The following is a 19,766-nucleotide window of genomic DNA, read 5'->3' on the forward strand; positions in this document are numbered from 1 at the left end:
TTTTTTCTGTTATTCCTCTCTGTTGGTCTCTCTCTGCCTACATCTCAGCCAGTCCACCTCCTCCTTTTTCCATCTCTCTATAATCTTTGACAGCAATTATCTTGTTTGAGAGTTGATTCCTCCTCTCATTGATTCCCACCTGGTCCCATCATCTGTCGATTTAAAAAATCATATTCTTGCTTTTAGAAATCGTTGCATTTCTGATGACTCCACGGACCTCCATGTGGTTCCAGGGCTGCAGCGCTCCTCTCTTGTTCGATTATTGTGCTCTCCCTCCTTACTTCTTTTCCTCCCTGATCACACTTTATATCTTCCTAACCCGCCCAATTTCTACTTTTGAATAAAAAAAAAAAAAAAAAAGGTAAAAACCATCTACTTGTATTTGCTTCTGTGCTGTAACACCTTGCTTTTCTTATATTGATTTGTCCCAAGTCAGGATATGTTGAAATCAATAAAAATTGTATTTTCTAAATGGAAAGAGCTGGAGGTAGAAATTGGCCACATGTTGTGACATGCAGATCATCTGCAGGGTTACGCTGTCTGTTTTACAGTCTTATTGGAGCTCTGCCCTGTCTCTGTGATGTGCATCACAGCTCAATGTTTGTGCTGATAAATTATCCTCTGCTTAGTAACTAAAAAGTGTTTTCTGTTTGTTAAGCACGTGAAGAAGCTGTGTAACACTTTCCCTACTAGTTGTTAATTAAACACAACATTCAGCTTTACATGGTGAAATGGAACCTGATCTTTTCAAGATGAAATGTTTGTTTTTCAGTGGATGTATGAGTCAGGGCTTTGCTTTAAACTTTTATTTATGGTTGGTTTTTAGATTGGAGCTCTATGTTGGCTCTGAGCTCTCGACATAAATAGTAGTTTTATTGATGAGGTCTGTTATTTCCCAAGGCTGCGTTATTGATGGAAAACATCTTAAAGGGAGGCTTTGTGGGTGTCCTAGAAGCTGTAGTGATTCGATACTAGGCCTCATCAGGTAAGAGAAATATGTATACTGTAATATACAGTAAACATGTTTACAGTGGATACCACACTTATTGTCACCCCTTGTAAAACACCTTCAAACAAATAATTTTTTATTGCAGTAGCAGGATCTCACTGGATTGGAGGAAAAATCCCATTTTAGAAATAAATCTTTTCAGCAAAATGATGAGTGCCACAATTATTTACACCCCAAATGTTTCCTATTTGTGTTTTATGATAATCTATTGTTTACCTTTTTTAAGGTTTTGCAGCAGTAGTGGCCTTTATTAGCTGAACACGAAGAAGGGCAGAGACAAAGGGGAAAGGCATGCAATAAATAAGCAGGGAATCGAACCCGGGACAGCTGCTTCGAGGATTGGAGCTTGCATATATAGTGTGCTTGCTCTACCACTGAGCCACTTGGCCCTCCATTGTTTACTATTTAAGTGGTTGGAGTGCCTCAAGTATTTTAATTGGTAATCAGTGATTTCCTGTTTGCTTAGGGTATAAATATGATGTGACATATTACAGAAATGCACAGTGTACTATGTACAGAGATGGAAGAACAATATATTTAATGCTTATTTTGGTTTATGTAGGTGTTACACGGAGGGTTAAAGTCTTCACTCAGCCTGCTCTTCAGATCTGTGTGTAAAATAACAGATTTATGTGTATAGACAGTATATTACCAGCTCTGTTAATCTGATTATCTAGCAGTCTTCGCTCTGTTTCTTCAGAAAGATGAGGAACACCCTGAGAGTTATGATGTAACTTTTATACGTGTTGCAACCTGTTTGTCTTTCTTGTGCAGTATTTTTTTTACTCTACTCTGTGTATTAATCTCTTTCCCTTTTACTCATGTGGTTTGTGTTATTTTTTGTCTTTCTCTCACACTCCTGCGCACTCTCCTGTCTCTCCATCTTCCTGTCAAGCTGCTCTTTTCTTCTGCTAGTGATTAGGCCCAAGGTCGGCTCTATCAGAGAACCAGTGTTTGAGAGCTGCTCTCTGTGCCAGAGAGCCTTCATTCCTCCAGCTTTAGATGTCCCACTGATGGCTTTCCCTTCTCTTGTCATGCCTACCCATAATGCCCCTCCTCATACATCAGCCTATCACCGCCCTTAGACACTTTGGGCCACAGAAGGGCTTTGCCGTCTGTACGAAAGTTCCCACCCTTGGGACGGGAGCCAAAGTTAAAACAAATGGGGAGCCTGTTGAAGAATGCGTCAGAGATGAAACGAGGTATATTTGGATACTGTAATAGCTATGTGATGTGCAGAACTTGGATGTCTCTGGTCTTAATTTGGGTTCTTGTGAATTAATTCAACCGTGCTGCTTCAGTGGTTTTGTTTTGGGATATTTGATTAATGCTCTATGAATTTGACAGAATTGGACCATGGGTAATACTTCATTCTTGCTTTGTGTGTTTATGAGCATATAAAACAGTCTGGTTCATGACAGGGAAGATATTTAATTTCATAACCAGGATCATATGCTCTATTGTATGAGGTGTAGCACAGGGTTCAGGACATTCAAGTTTAAATTAGGCTCCAAACAAGTGAAAACCATACATTGTCTTTAAAAAACTATTTATATTTCCACGTTTTGTACATAACCACAGATTTGTGTGTATTTTATTGGGTTTTTTTATGTGATGGACCTCCACCAAGTAGTGCATAACTGTGAAGTGAAATACATTATATTTTTAAAATAAAAATCTGGAATGTGTTTTAATTCAGCCCCCTTTACTCTAATATATGGGATTCTTATAAAATAAAATCAGATGTAACCAATTGTCATTATATCTCACTAATGAGTAAATCCACCTCCAAGAGCAAAAGACTTGTGACAGAGGTGGAGGTTCATCTTCCAGCAGCACAACCTTAAACATACACCCGGAGCTATGGTGGAAAGGTTAATTAAAGTATATTTATCTGTTAGAATTACCCAGTCTAAGAGAAAAAAGTCACTTTGCTGAAGCTCACCATCCAAACCTATCTGAACTTGAGTTATTCTGCAAAGTCAAGAAGGATGAGTACAAATGCCCATTAGGGTTGTATGATATTAGGAAACCATGCAATGTGTGATAATGTTGGTAAAGGTCATGATACTATGACGGTATTAATGTCTTTCTGCTTTTGGTTCATGGCAAACATAGACCCCATATAATGAGTTGTCTATCCAACCACTGAAACAAAAATAAAATAAAATAATTATTTCCATCTCAGGAAGGTTTTATTGAAAAGGTTTTTTCCGGCATTAAAACGGCTTAGTTGTAGCAGCTAATGCCTTTACCACCTTATCTTCCCCTTATCTTCTGTTACTTTTTATGCTGCTTTAAATAACTATTGTCAACAAATATTTTGCAGGAATAGAGGGCATGAATACATGGTTCCTAAATAATTAGGCAACATTTATTGCACTCCAAGCAGTTCTTTTCGATTGCGTACAGTGATATTGCCACACTTTCCTGATTCTTTATATGTTAAACCTTTTAAAAACACTATCATTTTCCTTCTACTTCACAATTATTTATTACTTAATGTTGATTGCAGAAAATTGCAATAGACCACAAGTCTGTGGTTGTAACTTGACAAAATTATCAAACAAAGCTCAGCGGGCCTTTATTTTCATTGTTTTGTTGCCATTAACGGCAAGGTTGTCACCTTGACCAACACCACTCTTCTGCCTCCACCCCACGTTGGGAAAGTGGTGTCTGGCTTTGCTGCAGTCTGCTGGTCCCTTATCTCCTCTATTCCCCCTCTGAATGAAGCACAGAAAATACATAATCACTGTTCCCTGTGTCAAACTGATAACCCCCAATACCAACCAAGAAGTGTGGTTGTGTGTGCATGTTTGTGCTCATGTCGTACTGTATTTACGAATGTATGTGTACATGCGTGTTGCGTCTCAGAAGTGGTGGAGGGGTGGAGAAGGGGACAGGAGGCATCGGACGGGATTTGAAGGCAGAAAGGTAATGGGGTTGTGGGGGTCGCCAAATGAGTCTCAGTTGTAATAATAATTTTCTTGCCTGCTGTATGGAGGAGATTGGGGGATTTATGAATATAATGAGGAGAGTAGAGCCTAAGGAGAATGTGTGTCTCATGCAAGAGTAATTGAAGAATAATTCATTTGGCTGTAAGACTTTTAACCCAGAGACAGACAGAGACGGACAGGTTTTTTGACCTCTGGAGGGCGGGGATATCATGTCTCATTACTGGACCAACTAGTGTCAGTGTGCCATGACTGTCATCCGGCTCAGTCGCGGTGGTTCCTGTGTGCCTTATATGGACGTTTGGCTCAGTGCGCCAGAAAAGAAAAAATGTCTCTCTCGCTCTCTATCACCTCAGTTTGTTATCGAGATCGGCACATGCAGGATTAGCTACTGAAGAAGATTACAAAAAGAAAAGGGAAATAGAAATGGAAAAAATTACTGCTAGACAGTAGATGGGCATGGAATAGACAGAGAGAGGACTTACCGTAGATGTGTGAATACACACACGGAGATCAGTGCACTAGTCTGTCATGATATGGTTGTATTTCATTTTTATATTGTTTTGCCCAAGTCTTGCTTTGGATTATTTTATACAGCAGTGACGATGAGTATGGAACATGCCAATGTGTGCTTCATTTAATAATAATAATTCATCAAAATAAGGTCTTGAGAACACTCTTTGCTTTTACCCTTCCTGATATTTTTGTGCGAAACTTTGGTGATGTGAAACCTTTTCATAGGCCATCAGTTCAGATTAAACCAGCTTGTATTAGTTTACAGTAAGAGGGGTCGGGGTTGCTTTCTAAATACTGACAGATTTCAGCTGCAGCTTCTTCTATTTATGTTTTTAATTCTTTTTTCCTTTGTCATTCCACTTTATTACACATAACTTCCCTTAAGATCAGAGCTAATTTGTTTGGATTTCTTTGTGTGGGTACATTCATTTGGTTGTTACCGACATCTGATGTGAATTTCATCTTAATAACCTCATTAGAAATATATTTCCTGAGAAGAGTTGAGATGTTCACTACTTATTTTCCCATTGTAACTCTGTCTTCTCAGGTTTTTGCGTGCTCTTTTGTATGAGTTTTGGAGAGGAGGGCTGCATACAACAGGGTTGTCATGACACACCTTTCTTCTGTCCGACTGAACTGTCTGGTTCCTTTTCTTTTTTTGGGGGGGGGTGTTGAGCACGCTTGAGTGCGCACTCATACTCACCTAGTATCACCTCTGCCATTCGTCCCTCCTCTTTGCCCCCGCCTCATCCTGTCTCATTCACACAGTCACCTAAAGCATACGGACAACCGAGCAAACACCTCAAAGGCACTTTGTGACTTTGACTCCTTGCTGAGGACTTTAAATACACTTCAAAGCATGTGGCTAAACTTTTATCTGGCTCCTTTAAATCTTCTGAAACAGTTTCTACTCATCCTCTCTGGTCGGAGAATCTCAGGGCTGGTACTCGTATTCAAAAGGTTTTATTCCCTTTTTTTTTTTACTTGCATACACGTGCTGCTCCTTTGAGGATCTGTAAGCATACCCCGAAGTACCAGTTTTTTTTTGGTCTTGATGAAACTCACATACTAAATCTTGAAATGGACGTATTTTTACTGGAGCAATAAAACAGCAGCTCATATTTTCCAAATCCAGCATGTTCGCTGTTTATGAATAAAACAATGCTAGCTCTGTACGTGGTTTTTTTAATGCCATGTAACTCCCGTGAGCTGGAGCATTGATGCTGATGGACAGTTACAACCATGAACTCATGTTATTTTGTGCCACTGCTCAAACGCTTGACATCATATCCTTTGCAAGGGGTCCACAAATGCGTCCACTTCCTGCTTGGCGTCGTCTAAATATATGTAGTAATATCAGAGGTAGATAAAAATTGACTGCATGTCAGAGCACTCACAGGTGCATACACTGTGACATACACTAATGTACTGAAGTAGGTTTCCAATTTAGCCTTTTCAAATGCTGCAGACCACCATGGCTTTGAAACAGACAGGTATTTTTCTCTGATTGTTTTGTTTTCATTATTTGACCTCCACTTAGTTAAAATACTCAAAATTCAAACGGCTAGGCAATTTCTTTTAATTCTGTAAACTGAATTGGACCACCGCTTTCATTTACGTCTTTATTTGTTAAACTTATATCTGAGATGAGAACAACAACCTGTCAAATGTGAAGAGTTTGCTTTTGCCTTATCTGTGATGTTTTTGAATTCGCATTGAATAGATTAGATGGAATGAAATGATTATAGAGGTTATCAACATATTAAGATTTTTCTTTTTCACACTTCTGCAATTATAATTTTTTTTAATCTTTGTTCTTTTATACCCGAACTAAGCATTTAAGATAACAAAAATAAATATCGGGACAGTTTTATTTAAATGCAGTGCTCCTACTTTTTTATATAATTTTCTTTTCTGAATATTTTAAAATCTGATATTACAATTTTTACCAAAAATATAAATATTTTATTAACTTTGTTCCACTTTTTCAGATAAATGAAGTACAATAAGTGTTCAGAAAATTCAATAAAAGTACTAATTAAATTAAAAGTAAAAATAAGTCCATTTTCTATACCCGCTTCTTCCATACAGGGTCGCCAGCAGTCTACGGGTGAGGACCCTGGACAGGTCGCCAGTCTAAACTTTTCATTTTATGCAAAACATTATTTTGAAGAAACATGCTTAATTTGATGTACATTAATCTAATATATTTTATAAATTAACAGAAAGAGTCTAATAGTGTTTATTTATTTGATCATTTCTAGTAAAACATTATCATATTTGCAGACTAAAAGCTTAATATTCCCTCATTAGGCATTTGAAATTTTATTTATTTTTGTATTTTTACTGAATATAATGTGATCAGTGCGTGATCGTTTAATAAAATAGAAACTCTTTGAATTTTGTAACCCTCCAGTTGTTTTCTCACCTACAGTCTGTGTGAATGTAACATGTATGCATAGTATTCAGAAAGTCACTGTGCTCATTATTTCGAGTGTGTATGTGTTTAGGAATGGAGCCGCTGGTCCAAGAGCAGCTGGATTTTGCAGGTTTCACTGGTTTTATGAACGGCTTGAATAATGACCCCGTTGTAGCTGCCAACTTGGAGGCGAAGAGACAAACCTTGCCTGGTTACAGACTTCAGCCAACGAGAAGAAAAACCTGCCCAAATCCTCTCCGCTCACTTACTTTGTCTCTCCCTGACTTGTTCTCCCTCTCTTTCACTTTTTTTCCTTCCGCTCAGTTTCTCTCAGTTTTTTTTAAACCCTTTGTATACTTCTCCTCCTTATAATCCCACATTACTTTTCACTTTTGTTAGTCCTTATTTATTTCTAGTTTGCATTGAAATATTCAGATAACTGAAAATAAATAATGTTAGGAGCAGTCACTTTTACTCTTCACATCCGGAAGTGTGTAAAATTGCCCTGATACCATTTGTAACTTTTAGTTCGAGGGATTTGTGGTATATTCTGCTTTTGGCAAGTGCTCCTAAATGGCGGTGTTTATTTTCCTGCATTGGTTTTTCTCAGATGGATTTTACCAAGTTAGAACTGTGGCTGTGTGCCCCCCATCCCACCTCCTCCCTTTTATGCCGAGATCTCCTAAATTATTTATTTATTTTTTTCATCCAACCTAGCTACACGCACAGCCAATGAAAACTCTCTCTGGTTGGCCTGATTTCTCATTGGTTACTCACATCAATGAAACACTGTGTATTGGCTGTCGTACATTCTTTTTCAGCAGAGATAAGCAGTTTTGAAGATTTGGAGAACAAATATTACTTTTGATGCGGAGGCCTTGAAAATTTACGCTAGGCATGCTGATCACAAATATTGGATGGACAAGAAAACTCTTTGTGCCAGAGGAAGTGTGTGAGGATGTGTGTTAAAAACTTTCGACAGCATTTCTTTGTCTCTGTTCCTATGCATAACTGTAGATCTTGAGTCTTAACCCTTATTACCTACCCTAAACCTCAAGCAGGAATTATTGCAACTTGGCTTTTGTCACCCCAAAGATGCTGAGCTCCCATTATCACAATGTTTAAGCATGTTTATGTCCTAACAAAATGAATAGTGAGAGTGCACACAGGCAAGCAAACCCTGTTCGGCCGCCAGAATGAATAATGTAGCACTTCGATTCTGTGGTGACCACAGGGGCACATGACAGTTTCTCTGTATCTGTGGTTTGTGGTGTGTTTTTGTCCAAACCTCATTGTCTCTCTGAGTTTATGTATTGATGGCTAATAAGCAAATTTTGCTACAACTGTCTGTTTTTTAGCTGCTCTCTGATCATCACAGCTAGATTTTTTTTTGACTAATGTTTGCACAAACAAGTCATACGCTTATTTATTTTGTCTTGCCACATGTATCATTAAAGCACAGGTGAGCGTGCGCTGCATAAAAATTTTATTTTATTTTTATTTCATGCCCGAGCAGACATTTTATAACCGGAGGTCTGGATTCAACTTTCATTTGTGGAGTAACAAACGTGGCACTTAAATAAGAGAAGGGTTCTTTTGAGTCAGCACAGCGCAGCAGCTTGCACACGTAGCGTGATTGTTTGCAGGTTGTATGTTTTTAACCTCAGAGGAGGTTAGGAACAGTGTTTACATGTGCTTACTTCACACAGTGAGCCTTGGTCCTTGCCCAAATGTGTCTTCATGCTGGTTGCTATATGTCATGCCTATGGAGCAAACAACAGGGCTCAATGATCTTAACACTAACTGTAAGCTTGTTTTCTCTTTAGCCTCGGACATGACATTTACCTTTATGCCTCCCTGGCGGCTTGCTTGAATATCATACCCTTCTTATCTTGCATCCCTTGTGTGTATGTATGTGTGTGTGTGTGTGTGTGTGTGTGTGTGTGTGTGTGTGTGTGTTCCTGTCTTGGCATCACAGTGAGAACCATTTTCCCGATTTCACCATCAAATTGAGGACCGTTTGTACCAAAGTGAGGACATTTTGCTGGTCCTCACGACCTATTTTACTAACAGTTAGGTTTAGGACCAAGGTGTGAATTGAGTTTAGGTTAGGGTTAGGCATGCACTGGTAATAGTTAGGTTTAGGGTTATTGTCAGGGTTAGGGCATAGAAAGGGTTGAAAATGACTGAAAATCAATGGAAGTCAATGGGAGTCAACAGATGGTCCTCACTACATATAGCAAAACAAGAGTGTGTGTGTGTGTGTGTGTGTGTGTGTGTGTGTGTGTGTGTGTGTGTGTGTGTGTGTGTGTGTGTGTGAGAGAGAGAGAGAGCGTGTGTAAGCTTGTATTCGTATTCGAGTGTTTGCAGCTTTCCCTTGAATAGTTATGAGTCTGTATCAGAGTCCGTACACCTGCGCTGTTTCTTGAAAAGCCTTTGGATAGTTCAGCAGGCAGGAACGTTTGTTGAACATCGTGTCAAAAGTTTGAGATTTTAACTTGGGGGATTAATCTAAACCTTCTTTTATAAGGTATTCAGATCTTAAAGTGGGGTTATTGGAAGTGGGAGCGATGAAAGGAAGATGAAAAGCGAGCTCTCATATTGGCTCATAACCCCTCACACCAGGCGTGCGGGTGCAGAATGGTAAACAGTAACGATAAACAGTTGTGTAGCACTTATCTGGCTTGTTTGGTTTTGTTCTGTATTTGTTCTGTTGTATTTGGTGCAGCATGTGGTGGAACACATATTTACTCTGCACACAAAAATAAAACTCATTTCACTCTTGCAGATGCATCATAGCTGTTAATGTGGCTCAGCAGAAATGTAAATGTTGCACGCTATTATTGCATTTTCTGTACAGCATATCAAAGTAACAACGACTGAGTCCATTGTTCACTTAAGGAAGGATATGATGTATGTTTTTATGAAGGATCATTTTGATGTTAGCTTTGTGAGACGTTTTAATGAAGTCCTCATAAAATATCATATGTGTCATCTCTTACAGCTGCAAAACCTGAGTGTCCTGGATCTCCGGCACATCTCCGAACTGAACAATGAGACGGTGATGGAAGTGGTGAGGAAGTGTCGGAAGCTCAGCTCCCTGAACCTGTGCCTCAACTGGAGCATTAATGACAGGTTGGTGAAGTTTATTTGTAAGGCCTAATGATGCAGTGTGACTCTGTAGACTCAACATATTCAGTTCACTTCAATTTGATTTGATTCTGTTCAATTTAGTTTATTGTGGTTCAGTCAAATTTAAGTCCATTTTACTCTTGAAATTTGTTCTGTTCTGTGCAATTCAGTTCATTGTTTTGGGATGGATATCACAAACGCCAAATCTAATTTCCACAGCTTTCATATCTGACTCTGTTACACCAGTTCTGTAATAGAGGAATGGGCCAAAATTCAAGCAAACTATTGTTTGAAGCTTGTGGAGGGATACCCAAGATGTTTGAACCAGGTCATACAGTTTAAAAGACAATTTGATAAAACAGTAAGTGAATGTATGTTAAAGCTCCCACAGAACCAGCCATACTGTGAGTCCATGGACGTTTATCAAGTGTACTAGTTTCCAACATTTCTCATGACGAATTCCTATATTTCACACGCTTTCTACTATGGCGTCATGGGACGAGGACAAAGAGCTAATTTGTCTTGTAGCTTTGGAAAAAACCAAAAGAAAAGAAGGTGGAATATAAAGCTGAAGGACAAAAAAGGGGGAATAGGGGAAATAACCTGTCGGTGCGGCACAGAGAATGGCTGTGACACCGTGCGTTCCTGCGACTAGTTGCACGGAGCAATGTGTCACATATAAAATTGTTTGATTTAAAGACTTTTTTCCACCGAGGAGTTCATAGTGTGACACTGAGTCCTTGTACACAGTCGTACCAATTGAGTTTTGTACGTATGTATCTCGCGGATACCCGCTTTGAGTTCACCTCAATTATGCACGGACGTCTGTGAAGTAAGCCTCTAACTTTGAAAATTCTCCCACTCAATTATTCTGTCATGACCTGAAGGAAGAAGTTGTTACTCTGGTTTAATGTCAGATGATGAAGATTATGTGCCTTTTATGCCATGTATGTATGTAAATATCTGGTTTCAACTATATTTGTGTGGGCATTGACAGGGCCCTTAAATGGACATCAACACATAATTATGAACAGAAAAGGATAACATTTAACGTAACCAAAACAGACAGAGATTTTTTGTAGGTCTTTCAGTTATGTGCAAACTGTCAGGGTCTCTTCCAAAGAAAGAAGATCGGAGACAAGAAACTGGTTTATTTGCCTGAAAGTTTAAAAGGTCATCAGTTCATCAGGGTCACTGCTGTTCATAACAAAAACACACACACTTGACACATACATGCACACACTCAAGCTGCTTGCTTGTTGTCAGTGAAGACCAGAATGACCCAACCCTGGCTCACATTAACTCTCAGAGGGTAGAGCTGGGTCAGCTTGTGTCTGCTTCAAACTGATGGCACTGTGCTGTGAACAGGTAAACAGGCAGAGGAAATGACCCCTTATTTCCAAGACCAATTTGTCCCCCAACTAGAAGCTATTGAAGATATAGAGCTCAGTGAGAGGTAAAGCACATCAGCTATTTCTTTCTCCTCCCTTCACCCATTATTTAAACAGGAAAATAAATAAATAAATGCCTCTGAGGTTCACCATTGTCACAGCAATAGCAGATAGCAGCGTCCCAAAGTATGAAAGCGAGAAATAATGACCAAACACCAACTTTCCATTGACACAGTCCGATGGGTAGGCTGGTGACAGTGGGACGCCCAATTTTTTTGGTCACTGTCATTTCTTGGGGAGAAAAGAAGCGATGTTCTGCAGGTGGGCAGTGATAGTGCTGTTATTTCTCTGTTTCTTCTTCCAGAGATGATCAGACGCCAAAGTGGGATTGTGTTTTTGAAATCTCATATTGTTCGAAAATGGGGAGCGATTCATGATCACAGGGTAATGGGGAGAGCAAATGACTGTGAAGCCTTTTCAGAAACTCACAGCAACAAAGTTAAACACTTTTCCTCACTTTACCTTGAGGTGTTTGGAATCTTTGTCCTATTGTTTCCATTTATCTAAAGACATGCCTTTCCTTGTGCAAAACGACTTGATATACCATTAATATTATTAGAATTTGTGCCACAAGCCTATATCCAAATTAGTACTGATCTATAAGATCATCTGTAAGACATTTTTTTTTTTAGGAACAAAATGCATTTCACTAAAACTGCTCTGCTACAGTGTCAGTTGTCAATTTTGATGGCAGCAGATTCTCAAGAATCCACTCAACTAGTTTAGTTATGTGAAGTTCATCAGGGTTCTGTTTTAGGAACAATCCTGTTTCAGCTGTACGTCAGATTATAAGCAAACGCAACAACACATTTATCATATTTGCAGAGATGACATCCAGCTTCTGTTGATGACTCCTAATTAAATACATCATTAAACCTACCGGTTTGTTCATTAGACGTTAAAAATGGTTAAGTGACAAATACCTTCATTTACACTGTGAAAAGAGAGAATAGCTGATTAGTGCTCCTGTTAGCATGTTTTCACAGATTAGTCAACTTGGCCATTTAGATTCAATGGTCCAGTCTGGTGTGAGAAACTTTTTTCGATCCGTAGTAACTTCAAAACAAATGGTCCGAAGCTGTTTATTTTACATGGGAAATATTTCTAAACAAAGGTTATAATGTCAAAACCTGAATTAGTGATGGCCAGTCAGATTATTTTTATTTTAAAGCAACACACTGCAGTCAATTATTCAAGTCCTTGTGGCAGAGGTTTCCAGAGATGAATGAACCAAGAGCTGATTCAATGTATGACAACAAGACAATTTTGAGAATATCTTAAAGCTCTGTCTTACATGTATTCAGTGAGTATTTCATAAACATAGGAAGGGGCCAGGGCATTTTAAGCTTTAAAAACAATAAGTAGTATTTAAAAATGAATTTGTTTTGACTGAAATCCAGTGGAGGTATTTTTAGGAGCGAAGTAATTTATCTATTGGTTTTTGCCCTGCTGCTGCTTTCTATATCAGTGTTAGATGTTTTTATGGAATATTTTGATAAACTAACAAAAAGTGTAATTAAAACTAGAAAAGTGCATAAAAAAAGAATGAATAACTTTTTCTTAATCATAGAATATTTTTCTAGCATGGTAATATTCAGTTTGTGTGACAAATATGTTTGTCAAAATGTATTTAATATTCCAAAGTCACACCTCAGTTTCTGACATGCTCACAAATCTTCCCAAAATTGGGCAACAACAAAGAATAAATAAGATGTTTCACGTCATCGAGACCCAAAATAAGAACCTCTGCTTCATCCTGATTTACAGTGCCTTGCGAAAGTGCTCGCCCCCCTTGAACTGTTCAACCTCTTGCTACATTTCAGACTTCAAACATAAAGATATAAAATTCAAATTTTTTGTGAAGAATCAACAAGTGGGACACAATCGTGAAGTGGAATGAAATTTATTGGATGTGTCAAACTTGTTTAACAAATAAAAAACTGAAAAGTGGGGCGTGCAATATTATTCGGCCACCTTGCGTTAATACTTTGTAGCGCCACCCTTTGCTGCAAGTACAGCTACAAGTAGCTTGGGGTTTGTCTCTATCAGTTTTGCACATCGAGAGACTGAACTTCTTGCCCATTCTTCCTTGCAAAACCGCTAGAGCTCAGTGAGGTTGGATGGAGAGCGTTCATGAACAGTAGTCTTCAGCTCTTTCCACAGATTCTCGATTGGATTCAGGTCTGGACTTTGACTTGGCCATTCCAACATCTGGATACGTTTATTTGTGAACCATTCCATTGTAGATTTGGCTTTATGTTTTGGATCATTGTCTTGTTGGAAGATAAATCTCCGTCCCAGTCTCAGGTCTCTTGCAGACTCCAACAGGTTTTCTTCCAGAATGGTCCTGTATTTGGCCCCATCCATCTTCCCATCAATTTTGAGCAAGTTTAGAGGTCGATTGGCAGTGGTCTGATACTCCTTCCATTTCAATATGATTGCTTGCACAGTACTCCTTGGGATGTTTAAAGCTTGGGAAATCTTTTTGTATCCAAATCCGGCTTTAAACCTCTCCACAACAGTATCTCGGACCTGCCTGGTGTGTCTTCATGATGGTCTCTGCGCTTTGAACAGAACCCTGAGACTATCACAGAGCTGGTGCATTTATACAGAGACTTGATTACACACAGGTGGATTCTATTTATCATCATTAGTCATTTGGGACAACATTGGATCATTCAGAGATCCTCAATGAACTTCTGGAGTGAGTTTGCTGCACTGACAGTACAGGGGCCGAATAATATTGCAGCCCCACTTTTCAGTTTTTTATTTGTTAAACAAGTTTGACACATCCAATAAATGTCATTCCGCTTCACAATTGTGTCCCTCTTGTTGTTGATTCTTCACAAAAAATTAAAATTTTATATCTTTATGTTTGAAGCCTGAAATGTGGCAAGAGGTTAACCAGTTCAAGGGGGCCGAGTACTTTCGCAAGGCACTGTAACTTTCAGAAACAAAAAATGTTAAACTGTAAAAATAGTATGAAATGGAGTACTGTCTAATGATGTGGTTGCATGTAGCGAGGTTGAAAGATTGGTGATAAAAGGTCTCATTGCTAAACCTTTTATACAATGCATGCAATGCCTCAGTGTTTGTTAAAATTACATCAATTTAATAAAACCTTATTCTCATCTGTCTAAACTCTAACAAAGGGTAAAGTCTGCCTTCTGGGGAGCTTTAACTGATAAAAGATCTAACTTTATCAAATGGTCTCTCTATGTCAGTAAAATGGTAAAATCACAGCCATGTGTAGAACCTAGAATTGCGCCACTCAAGGTGGAAGCAGGTTGGAGTAGCTCTGTTGCATCTACGACTCTTCGAAGAAAAGTATTAGCTACAACATTTAATTTTCCCTTGGGTTTAATAAAGTATTTTTTAAATTTGAATTTTATTTGTATTTGAATTAAATATTTGGGTTAGAAATGCCTTTTCTAATGGAAAGTGTGGAAGAAGCCATAACAGTTGTGCTAACAGATGAAGGTCTGGATGTCAGATGTCAGAAAACAGCCTTATTATTTGGCAGGACAGGGAGTACTTCCATTTTGTGTCAGAAGTTGTTTACTTTCTCAGAACCAGTTTGGGCTTCTGCGCCAGGTTCCGTCAGGTCTCTTGGTCTTGTCTCTCGTTCGGAACTGATCCCCAGCGGTGGCTTAAATAGTTGCTGTCTGCCCAGGGTGATTATTTTGATGCTTGGAAGATTGTTGGATGTTTGGCTGTTCCTCTCTTGGAAAACCATCATGCTGAAACATTGAAAATATTTGGTTAAATAAAACAACACAACCGAAGACGACCAAACAAGGATTCTTGGGGAACTTGATGAGCAACTTTGTTTTTATTTGATTAAAAATTTGCAATCGAAGCTAAAGAGGTTCTACCAATAATGAAGATTGCCAGTGGAGAACAGTACCTTTAGAACCTGCTCAAGATAATGAAGACCTGAGTGATCAATGGTATCAAAAGTTGTACTGTGGTCAAAGAGAACAACAATGAAAGGTTCATGGTTATCCAGGTAATCTTTCATATAATTTATAACTCTGATCAGGGATGTAAATGTATTCCACGTAGTTCTTAAACCAGACTGCCTCGTATCAAACTGTAACTTTAAATTAAATACACGCCAAGCTGATGACTCACAACCTTCTATTTTGTCCAGAAATAGCAGATTAAAGAAGTTTCTGTTACTGTCCACTAAAATGAAAAGCACTTTTCTTTAAGAAAGGTGATAAAGCTGAGCAAGTTTGAGAGCAGTAGGTGAAAGATTTATGTCTGATCATATGTGGGTGTGTGAGCAGAATTTGAATTTGGTCAGTTGGCCTTCAGTATTTCCTAAAACCAGATTCCTTAAGTAATTTTTTTTTATTTTATAAGGCCTCTATTGTTGGAGGCTGGGTGTTTCCCAAAAACCCTGACGATCTCTCCCCTCTTCCTCCATTTCGCTGTTTAGTCATCTGTCTTTCTGCCAGCTTCATTCAAACAGGGGAAAATCGATATTAATCCATTTTACCTTCTTTGCATTTTCCTTGAGGCCAACAATTGCTGCATATCTCCATCACTTACTGTACGAGCATCACAAATCAGTGCTCAAATTGGCTGGTCTACATTTTTGTCCTCTCCTACGAAAATCAAGCTAGATAAGGGATTACATTACTGCAGGAAGCTTATAAAGGAATAAATAATTGGAGAAGTATTCTCCCAGAAGCTAACCTTTCCAAAAACATTTTAGCATTCGCAGGTGTTTGCATTTCCAAATAGCCTCTGCTGGAGCCAACTGGCAGTTCTCACAGTGCCTGCGGAAGTGCTAAACCTTCCAATCAGATGCGTATGTGATAAATCAGTGTGATCAATGATGTGTCAAATGACAGGTGGTTTCTCTGCTTTGCTTGATATTGCTTAAACTGACCACATTGCATATTTGTGAAAGTTTAAGTGTTATGTTTTAGAATATTTTAAGAAGTTCAACTGCAGTAAAAAGCATTTTTTGTTTGAAGTAATGTATCAAAATTTGGAGTTCAGCTAACACCAAAGTGAAATAGTAATATCATCTCCAGTTATTATTTCACTGTATGTTTGATTTATTTCATATTGCTTCAATAAACTCCTGTATCAAAAAAATAATCTGATTGTAAAGACTTTTTTAAATGCTTATTTAGTTTTCTCTACGCTTTTGCAACATTGCTTTTGTGGAAAGTTTTAGATGACGTGTAAAATCTAAATTAAAGCAGAATATTATGATTGCAATTTTAAAAGATTATACCTTTAAGAATTGTTTAACTGTATTGCTCACTATTAGTTTAAGTCCTCCCTTTATTTACTTCTAAGACTCAGTGACTCTTGGAGGCTCGTTTTAGACCCTATTAGAAATTGTCAAGTTGTTCTAATAAAAGAGAATATTATCACCGTTCTTCAATGTAAAAACATAGCCTATAAAGAATCGTATAACAGGACATTTGTACTACCAGTTAAATGTTTCCGGTCTACATTCTCAACACAAAGTTAAGGTTGTTCCAACTGCAGGTTGGACTCTGCCAGGGCTTCCCCTCGTTCCTGAGCCCATTTGTAAAGGTTGTGAATGACATCTTGAGGCGTAGTAGTGAAGAGGAAGGTGTCTGGTTTGGAAACACCAGGATCTCGTGTGGTTTTGTTGGCATTTTCCGGCCTGGATTTTCAGCAGGCACTGAAGTTGTTTGCAGCCAACTGTGAAGCAGCTGAGATGTCATTTCCTGTAAGTGTATGGCCATGGTTTTTAACGGGAAAGACGTGACTGTACCCTCTGTGTTGGGGGCCAGTCTGTGCTTCAAGTTGAAGAGTTCAACTTAGTTTGATGTCCACAAGTGAGAGGGGTAGATGGATAGATGGATTGGGGCTTTGTGTGCAGTAATGTGGGTGCTACCCCATTCTGTTGTGCTAAACAAAGAGCTAAGCCAACAAGCAAAGCTCTAGATTTACCCGTTTGGTCATCAGATATAGATCATAAACAGAAGAACTAGATCCCGGACACAGCTGGCTGTTGAGGTGGTGTGAGTATCTGATCTGGAATCCTCCTGGCTGCCTGATGTAAGAATTGTTCAGCAGACATTAATAGTAGGACACCTCAAGGCAGACCCAGAACTCACTGGTGGGACTATATGCATCCCTTTTGGCCTTTCGATCCCATAGAATACCTTAGATTGTGTTGCTGCTGAAAGGGATGTCTATCCCGGTTAAGTGGAAGACAAAGGATGAGAGATGAACTCACAGTACAGGATCATGTTGAGACCAACAACCAATCAATTTATGAGCACCATGTTAAAACTACAAATACTGTAAAAACCTTCAACTTTAATGTTGAGAAAAAGTCAGACCAGGAGTAAACTAGCATGAGCTTATGGTTTCGTTTCATTAGTTTATTTGGAAATTACTCATCACAATTAGGTCAATGTACCGTATGAAGCTTTGTTTTATGCTGACATGTTCTACTGAGTCCATTAATGCCCTTCAAATAATTTGAAGTTTTAGATAAAATAAGCATGTATTCCTAACCAAACACCACATTATACTCTAATATAACCATCTTAACACAGGCATGTTTAGAACAATGTTATAAAGGGTTAGCACTAAGTCATTTAGCTTAAGGATAGCATTTTTAGCTAATCAAATCCATTGCTGATGATTAGCATCCATTTAAAAACTCAGACATATATTTCCATATACAGCCTCAACAGATGGGATTTCCTTTGTAGAACATATCACAATCTCTTTTCTTTAGTAGATCAACATGTTTTAAAGCATCATGGTCTTTTTTTGTCACATCCCTCACCCCTATTTGAAGCTATGTCATTTAATACGCTGTTTAATTTGTAGAGTCAGAGTTTATAAATTCCACCCACTATTAATTAGTTCCACCCACCTTTGAGGTCCATGTTGAATAGCTTCAGCAGCTACCCGCCTGATGCTTCTGACATCTGGTGCTGAGCTGAGCCTCTGTATAGTCTGTTAAAATTACAGAAGGGAGACAGTGGCATCCTAATGTAAATGTCCTTTTTGGCATCATATTTATAATATATTTCTGCCACCAAATCCCTGCCACAGCTCTGATCCCCAACAAGGTCCTTTTCTGTGATGATGCTTGTTCAAAGAAAAAAACATTTAATTTATTATTTTGCACCCTCTAAATGCAGTTTGTGTTTACCGTTAGGGTTATAGGTCAGGATTATGATTGTATGTATGAACTAACAAAGGCCTAGGGTTGAGGCAAGCGCTATTTTGCCCGGATAAGGAACAACTAATCCTTTTGAAACCTATACTGTAAAATGTCTATGGCAAATCTCATATATGATATTATTTTAAGTGTCTGCATGTGAATTCAAAGCCACATCTTGCTGACTTTGTCTAACAAACTTGTTCAGGTTACCCCTTCTCTTTGGGTTTTGTCAGATTTGTCTCAAAATGTCACGGAAAATGTCAGCATAACCTGTACCAGACATTTGTCCTTGTCTTGTCTCTTTACCACCTGTCTATCCTGATTTGAGGAGGGCTGCGAAGGAGCCTTCCCTTGTCCTTGTCACTTTTCTCTTTGCCTGTATTTTCACACATTATGCACAGAAGATTTCCTTGTGTTCGCTTTCAGCTAGGAGTTTCAGCTTCCGACTCTGCGTTGTATTTGTATGATTTGTAAATTAGCAACCCAGGCTTTTCTTTTATTTACTCAGGCTTGCTGTGTTAGAGCAGATTGGCTGTCAGTGAAGATCAGAGTCCTGCTAAGCAGAGTGAATACACAAGCAGAATCAGTGTTGCCCTGTTGTCAAACATGATGTGAAGAAAAGGTCCAGAGGAAAAAAAAAAACTAGAGGACTAATGGAGACAGAGTGCTTAGGCAAGGCAGATGAACCTGTATGCTTGTAGCATATTTACTCTTCATTCCTCTCACAGTTATGTCTTTCATTTTAGATTTTAGTCTCTTTGCTCTTTGCCTCTTTTTCACACTTGGGCTCCCCTCTCTGTTTGTTCTTCCCTTTGCCTCTCGCCCTTTCTGTCATGTGCACAAACACGAAGGTGATTGTTTCTGGCTCGTAATTCTGGCTGCTTGTGAACGTGTGCCGCGATAAAGATGCTGTGGTTATTAATTTTGAGTAATGGCGGCGTCCGACTCGGGTTCCGTGATAAGTAGCGGAAACGGAGAAACGGTTGTGGCGTGGCGCAGACGCACAATGAAGGCAAGCAGCTGGAGCTTATAGACTGCTACTGTTGTGTTCACACACAGATTCGAAGTCTACCTGCACTTCTCTACCTGAACTCCCTGAAGTCAA

At 38.8% G+C, this 19,766-nt stretch overlaps 1 protein-coding gene across 1 annotated transcript in view; it reads left to right on the plus strand.

Moving 5' to 3' along the window:
* Positions 1-19,766, plus strand: part of fbxl17 (F-box and leucine-rich repeat protein 17) — a 305,310-nt gene that overhangs the window by 98,606 nt on the left and 186,938 nt on the right. Inside the window, exon 8 of the mRNA XM_047381692.1 lies at positions 9,903-10,033. Within this exon, the coding sequence (XP_047237648.1) occupies positions 9,903-10,033 (131 nt within the window). The remainder of the gene's footprint in view (positions 1-9,902; positions 10,034-19,766) is intronic.

The sequence above is a fragment of the Girardinichthys multiradiatus genome, chromosome 12 (genome assembly GCF_021462225.1).
Source record: "Girardinichthys multiradiatus isolate DD_20200921_A chromosome 12, DD_fGirMul_XY1, whole genome shotgun sequence".
Lineage (NCBI taxonomy): Eukaryota > Metazoa > Chordata > Actinopteri > Cyprinodontiformes > Goodeidae > Girardinichthys > Girardinichthys multiradiatus.